This window comes from Pleurodeles waltl, chromosome 4_2 (genome assembly GCF_031143425.1).
Source record: "Pleurodeles waltl isolate 20211129_DDA chromosome 4_2, aPleWal1.hap1.20221129, whole genome shotgun sequence".
NCBI classification, from domain to species: Eukaryota; Metazoa; Chordata; class Amphibia; order Caudata; family Salamandridae; genus Pleurodeles; species Pleurodeles waltl.
In genome coordinates, this window is record NC_090443.1 from 930,959,085 (window position 1) to 930,973,772 (window position 14,688).

The 14,688-nt window shown below is 50.9% G+C and overlaps 1 protein-coding gene across 1 annotated transcript in view; it reads right to left on the minus strand.

Annotated features, from left to right (window-relative positions):
• Positions 1 to 4,566: 4,566 nt before the first annotated feature.
• The window catches only part of LOC138293487 (cytochrome P450 4B1-like), a 229,601-nt gene continuing 219,479 nt past the window's right edge, over positions 4,567 to 14,688 (minus strand). Inside the window, exon 12 of the mRNA XM_069232725.1 lies at positions 4,567 to 5,208. Within this exon, the coding sequence (XP_069088826.1) occupies positions 5,040 to 5,208 (169 nt within the window). The 3' untranslated portion in view covers positions 4,567 to 5,039. The remainder of the gene's footprint in view (positions 5,209 to 14,688) is intronic.

Below are 14,688 nucleotides of genomic sequence, written 5' to 3' on the forward strand. Positions count from 1 at the left end.
TCCTAGCCTTGGTGTCTGAAAGGCTAGATTTTATTAAAGACACGGAGGCGAGTATTATCCCACCACTGTTTCTAACCCGCCCTGTATCTTTATTTCAGTGCCAACTCCCACTTCCAGCGTTAGCTCGTCATGATTCACATGGACAACTCCTACCGACTTTGGATTCGGCCTTCAGCATCCACTCTTCCCAGGCTGCACTCCGCATTCGTCATTTTCGGAATTGTTTCATGGATATTGTGACATTGGTTTCTATTTTTTATGTCATTTTGTTTGTTACTTCTCCTCTTTAGTTTCGCATCAAGAAAAGAGGACTTGTTGCTCGCAGTTAAGATATTAATACTGGTGTTCGATATCGTATTGGTTGTTCATCTGTGATGTCATTATTGTAGTTTGTTTTTACTGGGAACTGTAGTTTTTACTTGGCTGCTATTGGAAATTAAAGCAAGAAAAGACTGCATAATACTTGCCTCCGTGTCTTTAATAAAATGTAGCCTTTCAGACACCAAGGCTAGGAAAATCTCAATTCTCCTTCAGCAATAAAGTGAAAAAACCACTGTCCTACACACAGAGCTCCCAATATGTACAACAAAAGTGTTTGTTCTGTTAGTACCACAGGCATACAAGTAGATGGCATTCTGCAGCCAGGCCCAATTTCTGGGTTGCTACACCATCCAAGAATGCTCTACTGGCATGACTAAATATGGTGTACTCTGCCCTCTCACACGCAACGCAGCAAGGTGTCTTGTTGCATTGTGTGAAAGAATTATAAATATGGCCCCTAGTTTTTAAAACACTACAATTTTCATGGATTAATCTCTGGCATAGTGTCTTTGCTTCTTCGTGTTTGCTACAGTAGATAAAAAAGAGAACTTTATATTCTATAAGAAAAATATTGCATGCCTTACTGATATGCCTTTCTAAGTTTTTGAAGTGGCACAAATAAATGCTGGCTTACAAAAGTGCAGCATCTGGGCATGAGTTACTCATGCACTGAGTCATTCATTCATAAAGCACTGAATCAACCATTCCTTGACTTCTTCTCACACTCAACTAACCTCACAACTACACACACAAACTTGCCAATGAAGGAAAAAACAGTTTCCCTTAGAAAATATCTAGACCTGTATCATTGTCAATACTTGCTAAATGGCATGTTTGAAATCCCCTTCCTTAGTTTGAGTTATAGAATAAAATAAGTGGCTGAGTTAAATGACATCAACTTACAAAAAACATATAGGCCACTGTATTCTAAGGGACATATTTATACTTTTTGGTGCAAAACCATCCATACTACATGACTCCTGTCTTAGAAAAGACAGGAGTCATGCCCACCACCCCAATGGCCAGCACAGGGGACCAGGGTCCCCTGGGCATGGCCATTGCACCCAGTGCCATGTTGGGGGGGTGGCATATGAGGGCCTTCAATGGCACTTAAAAAGAAAAAAAGACTTACCTATACTTACCTGGGATGGGGTCCCCCATACTCCGCTGTCCCTCTGGTGTGGGTAGGGGTGTCCCTGGGGCCAGGGAAGGGCACCTGTGGGCTTATTCCATGGTGTTCCACCATGGAAATAGGCCCACAGGTCCTCTAACGCCTGCCCTGACTCAGGCGTTAAACAATGGTGGTCACTCCTTCCCCCGAGCATGATTTTGGCACGAGGGGATAAATATGGCGCTAAGGCCATAGAGTCATTTTCTGTACTGGAATGTCTACCTTGCATCTCATTGACGCAAGGTAGGATTTCCAAGTCCAAAAAATGACTTTAACTACATAACTTTGGTGCTAGACGGGTCTAACACCAAAGTATAAATATGGAGTTAGTATTGCACCAAATTTGCGTAAAAAAAAAAAAGATGCAAATTCGGCACAAAACAAGTATAAATATGCCCCTATGTCCTGTATTTATACTTTTTTAACGCCGCATTTGTGTAATTTTTGACGCAAAAGCGGCACAAACTTACAAAATCCAATTATATTTTGTAAGTTTACATCGTTTTGCATAAAAAATTACACAAATGTGACGCTAAAAAAGTATGAATATGGGCCTAAGTGTTTTCCCCACAGCTAAGGCAATTCTCCACAATGGTTTGGTTTTGCCCTGGTTTTAAAGAAGAGGTCAGACTGAGATGTGTAACAGGGTCGATGTAAAAAAAAAATATGCAGTCAATTGAGGACTCAATATTGTTCAAGAATCATTTATTTTACAGAAAACATTTTAGTTTACAGATCTTGCAAAAAAAATATTCCATCTTCCCTAAAAAAAATATGAAAAAGTATGAAAGAGGACACAAGGGCACGTTACAGACAGATGAAAATCACATAATTTGCAATGGATTGTGGCCGCTTTTGAGGCAGAGCTGAAAAAACTTTCTAAGTCCTTTAAAAATGAAAAGTTAAAGCAACCCTTAAATTAACGTAACCCTTAAGGTAGAGAGGATACTTATTTCTTCTTTAAATCATGCAGAGGTGCAGCGTTGCAAATCCTAAATTACATAATAATGTGTGTCTAGATCTTAGGATAAAACTCCTCTGAAATTGCCCAGTTTGTATTATCAGCTGCTGCATTTATTTGAATTGATCACAATACAATGTCCCTCAAAGAAAAGTTAAAATATCATCAGGTGTGAGAGTGTCAAAGGAGATGCTGAGTAAGCAAAGATTATAAAATATGCATCACTTAGCCGGTATTTGCTGGTGGGCCCACCTGCACTGATTTTTGGGGGCCAGTTCTTACTTTTTCTCACATAATATTTACCAGGAGCAAGAAATGGAAAAATGCACAAAGCAGTAAGAAAGAGGAAGAGAAAGACTGAAAAACCATCACAAAGGGAGAGGGGGGAGACAAGATGGCGGCCGGCTGATTGGCTGATTCAGATCGCCGTCCTTAACCAGCTTGCTGCCCGAAACAGAACGCTACCACTGTAGCTGCTGCTTTCTGCTTTTGCATGTTCGGGGGATGAGCAGAGGCGGCATCGTAGCCTCGTCTTCTCGGCTATGGGTAGCGCGGCATCATGGAGCGTGGAGCCAGGGAATTGCGGGCAGGAGTGGTTCGAACAGCGCAAACCAGCTTGTGGACGCTTGGGGTGTACCTGTGATCAAGCCGGAAGCGCAGAGGTGCTTGGTGTGCTCCTGATGGCCCCTAAAGTGTCAAAAACGCTTAAAACCCCCTGAGTGTCACGGGGGAAAGTCTGGCTCGGAGATAAACAAGGAGAGGGGGGGACCAAAAACGTCCCTCTAGTCCCTCGAAAAACCGTGCCAATGTACTGAGAAAGGCACAGCAGAGCAGTTTGCTGATGGAGAAACTGCCGCTACAGGCAAGTGGCCCGCTGTTGCAGGCCACCATAAAGACGTGGCTGCAGTGGATATGGGACCACGGATCCCCAATATGTTTAAACAGCCCCTGAGGATGCAGCCTGTGCCACTCCCCCCCCCCCCCCCCACCCCACCCCCCAGTACCTGACAATGAAGTGATGCAAGGTTCCCGGGTTTCTACGCACAACGGTAATGTAGATGTCAGTACAATGAGCACAGCTGGGGCAGACCAGGAAGGAGCAGGTATGACTTTATTATTTGGGGATCTTTGGGTCAGCAAATCAGACTCCCTGCAGGGTATTAAAGTGGTAAACCCCTTACAGATTGTGGCAGGGGAGAGGGTGGACTTAGGGAGGGCTGCCAATGAAACTCGATTTTGCTGTTTAAATCAACAGGAGGTACTGCAAGAAACTATAAATGGGGGGAAAAAGACTTTCTCAATACCTAAAAGAGATTTACCCAGTAGTAGCCAAGAGAGGGAGGATGATTAACTGCCGGACGTCTTGGAAAACCTAGGGGCTCCCTCTCCGGGGGCAAGAGCGATAAGAGGTGGGGAGATTGGACAATTGGGCACTGCAGATAGCTTTTTCTCTCTATCTGATCAGTCAAAAGAGTCTGATGAAGACATCTCTTCGATAGATATTGATTCAGTAGAAAGCTCCACCGCCAGTATATGGGGTCGATTAAGTTGGCTGCTTTCAAAGTTTGGGTTCAGATGAAATGTAAAATGGGTATGGCGCAGGTTTGTTATTATACGCCGCTCTGGAATACCCCAATGTTTCCAGGAATCATCAAAGATAGTCATTGCTCAAAATGGGCCAATCACGGGGATCAGAAAGTGGGTGATTTTATTCACGAGGGCGGCCATCTAAAGCCCATCTAAAGGCATTTGAGGACTTGAAACTGCCTTGATATTTGGTGTGCCGACATTTAATAGTGCTGACTCTGGGCTTCTTAGCAGAGCTTTGTGTCCAGCACTCATTCCTTTGCAAATTAAGCACTTCCAACATGACAGACATACTCTCCCTGAGAGTCATTATAAAGGTTATAAAGATGATAATTTATCACCAGATAACTGGGGTGAGGGAGCAGGGGATACAGAAAGTCGAGGTTAATTCTAAGTAGAGAGGGGAAGGGAAATGAGGATTATGGGGTGGGTGGGGGAAGTTAGTGGAGGAGGGTTTGAAGCTAAAGTGTTTGGCCAACCATTTTAATTAAAACCATTAAAATATTCAAAATTAAAATCAGTCTTCGGTTGTCACTCAGCGAATTATTTATTTCAGTAAAGAAATCCAAGCACATCACTAGGGGCCTGATTTAGAATTTGGCAGATGAGTACTCCATCACAAATGCAACAGAATAACCTATTCACTTTATTACAAATGCACTAGGATATAAAGCACTTGTAAAAGTCAGATGAGATATTCGTACAGTTTGTGGAGAAGTACCCTCCACCAAACTATAACTGTCTGGTTTATCAAAGTATACTGTATAAAAGTGTTACACTACTGTGCCAGTGAAATTATGAGTGTTACCTTGTAACTATTCGGGCCAGAAAGAAAACACATTTGCTTTCTACCACCTTAAGGTTAAAGTAAAATGTGTTTTACAAGCTGTATGTCCAAGTCGTACTTCTGCTTTCAATGATCCACCATGTTTCCAGACATGGATAAATAAGGCCGGCGAGAACAGGGAGCAATGTAACAAAAATGTATACATCAGATGTTTATGTGATTTTCTTTAAATACAAGTGTATTCCATTCTTTGATTTGAGAACTAGCTGAGGTAGTGTAATAGGAGGTTTTGTTCCATCAGGCGAAAGTTCAAAATGGAGTAGGGCCAGTGCAACAGCTACTTTCATCTCGTTCATGGCAAAAGTCTGCCCAATGCAGTTCCTGTAAATGGAGAGATAAAAATCTATTACTTTTAAAACATTGTCCATTTGAATTCCATAGTAGCTATGTGAATCTGTGATTTCCTACTACACTCCAATTGTTTGGTCTCATATTAAATGCCACTCGACCATAACCTTTGTTTATATGTGACTTGCTTGTAACAATGGTTATCTTGAATGGGTATATTAAATATATCCAATAATTAACATACTAGACACTCCTTTTCGAGTGCTGGGTGTCTAAACATTTTTTATGCACCGCAATGGGGAGTAATTTCCTCAAATTAGATCCCCTATGCCATCAACACATTTGGTTATATTTTTAGAAACAACAAAGAAGGATATCATTGCAACCTCACATGTGGAAGACTGCATTTTCCATGCTGAAGACCTAATGCCCTTGTTCTTATGTATAAAATCATATTAATGCCAGCACAACATAATTTTGGCTTGCTCTAAAAGGATGTACCAATTCGGTCAGGTCATTAATGACAGAATGCTCAGAGCAACATGCAAATAGCATATCCCAAGGGCCTCCAAGGTTTTTGCCAGCTGCTGACACTAAGTTCCTCATTACAACCCTGGCAGTCAATGTAGAAGTGGCGGTAATACCGCTAACAGGCCGGCAGAAAAAAAATGGAATTACAAGCATGGCGGTTACCACCATGCAAAACCGCCACTTCTACACTGCGACGGCCAAGGTGGTAAGGACCGCTGGGCTGGAGACTTCAGTCTCCAGCCCGGCGGCCGTCACTAGACCGCAAGCAGTATCAGGACCCCGCATACCGCCATGGACTTTGTGGGGTTTTGTACCGCCACGAAATCCATGGCGGTAGGCACTATCAGTGCCAGGGAATTCAGTCCCTGGCACTGATAGGGGTCTCCCCCTCCCCCCTCCAGCTCCCCAGAGTCCTGCCCCAACACCCATGAAACCCCTACCACCCCCAAAGGTGGCAGGACCCCTCCCCAGAAACATCCACACACACCCCCACCCCCTACACACACGCTCACATCACTCATACATGCACACATGCACACAGACATATACACACACATTTCCCATACACACAACACACCCCCCATGCACACACGCACTCACACAACTCCTCTACACACTCACACGCACACCCCCATGCACGCACACAACACACAACACCCCCCACCCCCTCCCCTAACGGACGATCACCTTACCTGGTCCGGTGATCCTCCGGGAGAGAACGGATCCATGGGGGCTGCTCTGCCACCAGCACCCCGTCACCAGAACACTGCCATGCCGAATCCTGGGATGTGATTCGGTGGGCGGTGTTCTGATGACGTTGCGGTGGAGGTGGAGCAGCCTCCACTTCACCGATGACCGCCAGTATGGCTGCTGGCAGCTCTCCGTCTGGTAAAAGTGCGGAGGGCTGCCAACAGTCATGATACGGTGGGTGGGAGACCAGCACCACTGGCAGTCTTCAGCCCGGAGCAACCTCAGCGGTCTTTTGAAAAGACCACCAAGGTTAAAATGAGGGCCTAAATATGTTCCATCAATATCTAGGTGTGATCTAAGGCAGAGCTAATATATCATCAAGCAGTCATTGTAGGTAGAAGTTGTGAATTTTCTGCATTTATTTTTATGGCTAAGTTCCAACATGAACCCAAATAATAAACCAATTAATGTTCTTTTTTCTCTTTTATGAGTTCCAGGGAAGAGGTTCATCCGCTGTTCCCTGACTAAGCCACGTTTCTCCTGAAACGTGGCTAGGATATGTAGCTCCATGGTGGAAAGCCTCACTGGACGTCTCTCAGTCTGGCTTGGGCTGCTCTCCCTCTGTCAATCCACTCTTCGGTGGCTCCTGAGGAGTTGGTCCACACCGCATTCTTCTCCTTCCGTCTCCCTGGATGTTTCCTTCAGCGTCTCCTCCTCATGACTCTCCGCGCAGCTCCTACCTGGCGGCTCAACCTACTGCTGCAACGTCAACGATGCCTGAAACCAATACGGCCTCCTCTTCTCTCCCAGGCCCTGGAGTCAGCATCCGAAAGCACTCCTCGAGTCCCCCCTCCCTAGTAGAAGGGAATCGTCCCTTAAAGCATAGTAGTCAAACTGTAAGGGAGAGGACGGATGTACAAGGGTCGGGTATTACTCTCCTGACGTCCCATGATTTGCTGACAAGATTTTCCCTATTGGGGAAAGGGGATAACGGGAGAGGAAGTCAGCATTACACTGGTCTTTACCCTTACATTGATGTACCTCAAAGCTAAAAGGTTGCAAGGCCAAGAACCAGCGCAATATTCTATCATTCTTTCCTTTATAAGTGTAACCATGTCAGCAGAGCATGATCAGCATAGAGGAAAAAGGGTCTCCCTTCCAGGTAATATCATAGTTTCTCCAAAGCCCATTTCAGGCAAGACACTCCTTTTCAATGGTGGAATATTTTTGTTCGCAAGGGAATAGTTCACAGCTAATGAACACGATCGGATGTACGTCTCTCTTTTCATCTCTCTGAGACAGGACACCCACAATCTCCACTTCGGAAGCATCCGTCTGTACTATAAATGGTTTGTCAAACTTAAGAGATAACAGTACAGGTTCAGTAGCGAGAGCTCTTTTAAGATTCTCAAACGCCTCTTGAGCGGTTGACGAGGGATGAGCAAAGGAGTTCTGCCGAATTAATTTTTTTAGGAGATCTATTAAAGGAGCTGAGATCTCAGAACATTGGAGTATAAAGCGGTAATAATATCCAATCAACCCCAAAAAAGCTCTCATTGCTCTGTTGTTAGGGAAAGGAGTTTCCGTTATGGCTGTAACCTTTTCGTTTTGTGGCTCTATCCCTCTGTTGCCCAATAAATAGCCTAGATATTTGACCTTAGTAAATGCAAATCTCGATTTCTTTGCATTTATGTAGAGATGTACTTTCTGTAACTCCGAAAGAATCAGAGAGCGGTGATATAATTGATCCTCCTAGGTTTTGCTGAAAAAGCACTATGGGGGTCATTCTGACCTCGGCGGTAAAAGGCGCCTACCGCCGGTCAGAAATCCTCCATAATCCCGCCGCGGTCGCGGAAACCCGCCACGGTCATTCTGACCCGCAGAAGGCAAACCTCCGAAAATCCGACCGCCACAACAGACCGCCAGACCAGCGGTCGGCGGAAAGGTGGAGGTGACCAAACCTCCACCGCCACGCCAACAGAAATACGCCCATCCCATTACGACCCACGAATCCACGCGGCGGTCATTCAAACGCGGTATTCCATTGGCGGGACACACCGGCGCGGTCAGAATACCCACCAACGAACAAAACTCACCCACATTGGACGATTTGAATCCCACACACCTGATACACATACACACACCACTCCCACACACACAATACAATATAAAACACCCACCCACATCACCCACAAACCACTACGCTTACAAAATCGTAAAGAAGGCAAGAGAGAGACACCAGCATCCAAAACATAACAGCCACAGCCACTCAACACCATCACCCACACACTATCCACACACAAAACAACACACACCACCACACTCAACTCACTTAAATACACATACTCCACCCCACACATCATACACACCACCCCATGGCACCCCAAAGACAACCCCGCTTCACAGACGAAGAACTCAGGGTTATGGTGGAGGAAATCGTTCGTGTAGAGCCCCAGCTGTTCGGCACACAGGTCCAATACACCAGCATTGCCCGGAGGACGGAGCTATGGCAGAGGATTGTCGACAGGGTGAACGCAGTGGGACAGCACCCCAGAAATCGGGAAGACATCAGGAAGCGATGGAACGACCTACGGGGGAAGGTGCGTTCCATGGTATCCAGGCACAACATCGCCGTGCAGAAGACTGGCGGAGGACCCCCACCTCAACCCCCACAATTCACATCATGGGAGGAGGAAGTCTTGAACATCCTGCATCCTGACGGCCTCGCAGGAGTCGGCGGAGGAATGGATACTGGTAAGTTGAAGCTTCAATACTGCTTCCCCCCCACCTGCATGCCAAATCAGACCCCAACCCTCACCCCCATCCTCGAACCCCACCCTCACCCCCACCCCCATCCTCACCCCCACCCTCACCCCCACCACCATCCTCACCCCCACCCTCACCCCCACCACCATCCTCACCCCCACCACCATCCTCACCCCCACCCCCAGCACACCTATTCCCCGCCAATGTCTCACCATCACAACCCACACATCCCAAAACCTAGGCCTGCATGCGTCCACTAAGCATGGACACCCATCACCAAAGCATGCCCAATGCATATACACATCCCCCCCACAAGCCACCCTCACCAAAGCCCCCACACACGAATGCCAGCACTTGGGGACACGGGAACCCACAGATACACCCATATGCCACACATTGAAACTATAACCATACCTCTATACCCCTGCAGGACCCGACCGTCAACACACCGCGGCGGAGGGGCCAGAATTATCCACACCCCCCACCCAAGAGGCCGTCAGCGATGACAGCAGCTCTGTCGATCTGGACACCGATGACCAGCCCGGACCATCGGGGACCTCTGGACAGTCGGTTCCCCTCACACAGGCACAGGCCACTATAGACCCTAACCCCTCTGGGAACACCAGCACAGCTCCCACCCAGCGGGCCCATGCCTCTGTCTCCAGGGCGCGTCAATCTGCGGTGTGTCTACCACTACAGGGCACCCAGGATAACCCACCACCCCAACAACAACAGGGACCTGGGGGCAGTGGTAGTGGGCACACCGGCCAGGGGGCAGAGGCCCAGGGAAACAGGGCAACTCGGCGGGCAGCTGTGCGACAGGGGGGGGAGGAGAGGCCCAGGGAACCCACTCTCCACGAGGTCCTCACCACCATCATGGGAGCATACAACCGCTCCCAGGAGACGATGGCGACGGTACTGGCCCGGTTCCAGGAGATCCAGGTGCTGCAGGAGGAACACTATCGGGGGTACAGGGAGGACATCCGAGCCATCAACACCACCCTGGTTACCATGGTAGGGCTGCTGCAGGACCTCGTAAACAGCAGGGCGGACACTGAACAACACCCAAGGGCCCCTGCCACTAGCCGGGACCAAGAACAGCCATCCACCTCCGCCGGCGCTAGTGGACAGGAGGCCCCCGCACAGCAGCAGCCCACCAGACCCCCACCTCCTGCAGGAGAAGAACCACCCCGCAAGAGGGCCCTGAGATCTCGCAAGACAGAGTAGGATGTCAAGACCCCCGCCAGCAATGGATACCACCTGATGTCATCCCACTGTCCCACATTGTCACCCTGTCCATCCTCGAACTGCCCATGCTCCATCTCTCCACAGGCCTCTGGACAATGCACCTGTGTGACTGTTACTCTGGACTCTGCCATGGACATTCCTTCACCATAGCCCCCACCCACTTGAAACCACCCATCCCATTTTGAGCACTTCAATAAACACCTATTTTGCACCAAAATATCAGGAGTCTGGCTGTGATTTCAATAGATTGTAATTGACATGACAGTGCAAATATGTCCTTGTACATGGTGAAGTCAACAAACAGCTGCCACAAAGCTGTAGTCCATGGGGAAACGAAGCACAGGACTCGTAGTGGGGACCCCAGATCTGAAATAGGGAGGGAAAAGCCAAAACTCAGTCATCATACACTGGGGCAAATAGACAGGCAGCAGAGATGCTGCAGAGTAGTTAACTTTTACTAAATTATCTTTGAAATGTTACCTGTGTCCTATTGGAAGTACTGTTCAATGATTCTGTCCCTGTTGTCTGTTTCAGCCCCGTCGTCTTCCTCCTCGTCACTCTCCTCAGGTTCCACCGCTGCCACAACACCACCGTCTCGACCATCCTCCTGCAGGAAAGGCACCTGGCGGCGCAAAGCCAGGTTGTGAAGCATGCAGCAGGCCACGATGATGTGACACACCTTCTTAGGTGAGTACATTAGGGATCCCCCGGTCATATGCAGGCAGCGAAACCTGGCCTTTAGGAGGCCAAAGGTGCGTTCGATCACCCTCCTAGTACGCCCATGGGCCTCATTGTACCGTTCCTCTGCCCTGGTCCGGGGATTCCTTACTGGGGTCAGTAGCCACGACAGGTTGGGGTACCCAGAGTCCCCCACTAGCCATACACGGTGTCTCTGTAGCTGTTCCATCACGTAAGGGATGCTGCTATTCCGCATGATGTAGGAGTCATGCACTGACCCTGGGAATTTGGCATTTACATGCGAGATGTACTGGTCAGCCAAACACACCACCTGGATGTTCATTGAATGGTAACTTTTTCTGTTCCTGTACACCTGCTCCCTGTCTCTTGGGGGAACCAAAGCCACATGGGTCCCATCAATGGCACCAATTACGTTGGGAATATGTCCAAGGGCGTAGAAATCACCCTTCACTGTAGCCAGTTCGCCCACCTCAGGGAAAATGATGTAGTTCCTCACGGATTTCATCAGGGCAGACAACACTCTGGATAACACCTTTGAAAACATGGGCTGAGACATCCCAGAAGCAATTCCCACTGTTGTCTGAAATGACCCACTTGCCAAGAAATGGAGTACTGACATGACCTGCACCAGAGGGGGAATCCCTGTGGGTTGGCGGATGGGGGACATCAGGTCGGGCTCCAGCCGGGCACACAGTTCATGGATAGTGGCACGGTTAAGACGGTAGGTCAGGATAATGTGGCGTTCTTCCATTGTCGACAGGTCCACCAGCGGTCGGTACACGGGAGGATTCATCCGTCTCCTCGCCCAACCCAGCGGACGGTGCCTAGGAAGGACAACATGGAGCACACAGTCAGGCAACCCACAGGTACGTACTCACAGCTAGCACAGTATACGATTCTCTATGCAGTGAATGGCGTGTATGAGTGGCTATGCAAGGCCTAGGCCTGTGTGACGCAGTTGAAATTGAGCCATGTGGGCCCTGGAAATGGCGGCTGCCTGACCTGTGAAGTGTGACAATGGGATGTGAGGTCAATGCGCTGGCGTGGCACACCGCGGCGGGCGGCGGGCGAAGACCGCGGCGCGAAGCCGCATTGGTTAACATTGAAGCCTATGGGTTTCAGGAGCCAATGGCGAAGGGCGCCGGCGGTGGCGGGACGCACCGCCGCGGTACGCACCGCCGCGGACGTGACCGTCATTTTCTATCTACTTATCCACTTGCGACTTGAACTTTCACAGGAGAGGACCTATACTGCAAGTGTTGCTGTGACCTCGGTCTGGAAGGGACAATGGCTGCTGCGACTGGGGAAAGGGCCCCTGCCTTCACTGGAGAGGAGTTGGAGAAACTTGTGGATGGGGTCCTCCCCCAGTATGCGCAACTCTACGGTCCTCCAGACCAACAAGTGAGTTTAATTCTATCTGGATTTGGGGCCACTGGCTGGCTTGGGGGCCTGGCGGGGATGGGGTGCATGTTGGGGCTGGCGGGGGGCCTGGCGGGGATGGGGTGCATGTTGGGGCTGGCGGGGGGCCTGGCGGGGGCCTGGCGGGGATGGGGGGCATGTTGGGCATGGCGGGGGGCCTGGCGGGGGGCCTGGCGGGGATGGGGGGCATGTTGGGGCTGGCGGGGGGCCTGGCGGGGGGCCTGGCGGGGATGGGGTGCATGTTGGGCATGGCGGGGGGCCTGGCGGGGATGGGGGGCATGTTGGGCATGGCGGGGGGCCTGGCGGGGGGCCTGGCGGGGATGGGGGGCATGTTGGGGCTGGCGGGGGGCCTGGCGGGGGGCCTGGCGGGGATGGGGTGCATGTTGGGCATGGCGGGGGGCCTGGCGGGGGCCTGGCGGGGATGGGGGGCATGTTGGGGCTGGCGGGGGGCCTGGCGGGGATGGGGGGCATGTTGGGCATGGCGGGGGGCCTGGCGGGGATGGGGGGCGTTGGGCCACTGGAAAGGAAAATGCTGAGTAACTTGAACGTGGTATTTCTCCCTCCCTGTACGTGTCACATAGGTCCGCGCCCATGAGAAGATTGGGATTTGGCGTGCCATCGCCAAGGAAGTCCGGGGCCTGGGGGTCCACCATCGACGGGGCACCCACTGCCGCAAGAGGTGGGAGGACATCCGCCGCGGGACCAAGAAGACCGCCGAGTCTCTGCTGGGGATGGCCTCCCAACGTAGGCGGGGTGCCTGCCGTCAACTGAGCCCCCTGATGTTCCGGATCCTGGCGGTGGCCTACCCTGATTTGGATGGGCGCGTGAGGGCAGCACAGCAGACACAAGGGGGTGAGTAGAAGCATCATCTACTCTGTTGTCGTGCAGTGGAGGTGTCTGGGTGGGGGAGGAGGGCTGGGGGTCCCCCTAGGCCAGGGCGATATCTGTAGGCTGGGCACCCCCGTAAGCCCCTGTGTCCCCAGCCACCACCCTCAGTAGTGTGTCAGTACAGCCATCCCTGGGCCGTGTCATCCATGGGTGCAGTTGACAACTCTAGGCGTGTAGGGCATGTTCCACGGAATGCGTAGCGGACCCCAAGTGCGCAACTTAGTGCAGGGGGCATCTGTGTCTGTCATGTCCGCTAACTGTACCGGAGATCCATGTACTCAATATCCCTTTATTTCTCTCTCCCCCCCCCTTTTTGTTTGTCTTTCTGTGCTTGTGTGCATCAGCATCATCAGGCGGAGGAGAAGTGGCATCGGGGCAGGAGGGAGCTGCATCTCACATGGCCCAGGAGGGCCATGCCACAGAGTCAGACTGGACCAGTGAGACGGAGGGCGAGGGGAGCTCCACGACGGGGACGACTGGAGCCTGCAGCGACACGGACACGTCCTCGGAAGGGGGCTCCCTTGCGGGGGTGGCACCATCCGTGCCCCCCGCCATTACAGGTACAGCCGCCACCCAGCGCACCATCTCCGCCCTCCCAGCAGCCCCTCCGCGTTCGCCCCGTGCCCGCTCTGCCAGGAAGCCGGGCATCTCCTTCGCCCCAGGCACCTCAGGCCCTGCCCCTGTTACCCCCGCTGCCCTCAGTGAGGAGGTCATTGACCTCCTCCGAACGCTCATTGTTGGGCAGACTACCCTTTTGAATGCCATCCAGGGGGTGGAGAGGGAGGTTCATCGCAGCAATGCGTACCTGGAGGGCATTCATTCGGGTCAGGCTGCCCATCAGCGATCGTTCCAGGCTCTGGCCTCAGCACTGACGGCAGCCATTGTCCCTGTCTCCTGCCTGCCTCTACTAACTCCCTCCTCCCAGTCTCCTGTTCCTCTGCCTGTCCCACCCACACCATCAGACCAGCCTGCACACACCTCAACACCCAAGAGAAGCTCATCCAAACATAAGCACCACAGATCACCCAGACATTCACACACGCAACATTCCGATGCAGACATGCCAACAGTCACTACCACCTCTGTGACCCCCACCTCCTCGTCTCCCTCCTCCCTCCCTGTGACGTCTACACTCACACCTCCATTCAACTCACCATCAGCCAGTGTTTCCATCACCAGCACACCCTCCACTCCAGTCCGCACACGTGCAGTCACCACCCCCACTGCCATTTACACGTCCCCTGTGTCCTCTCCCACTGTGTCTGTCACCCC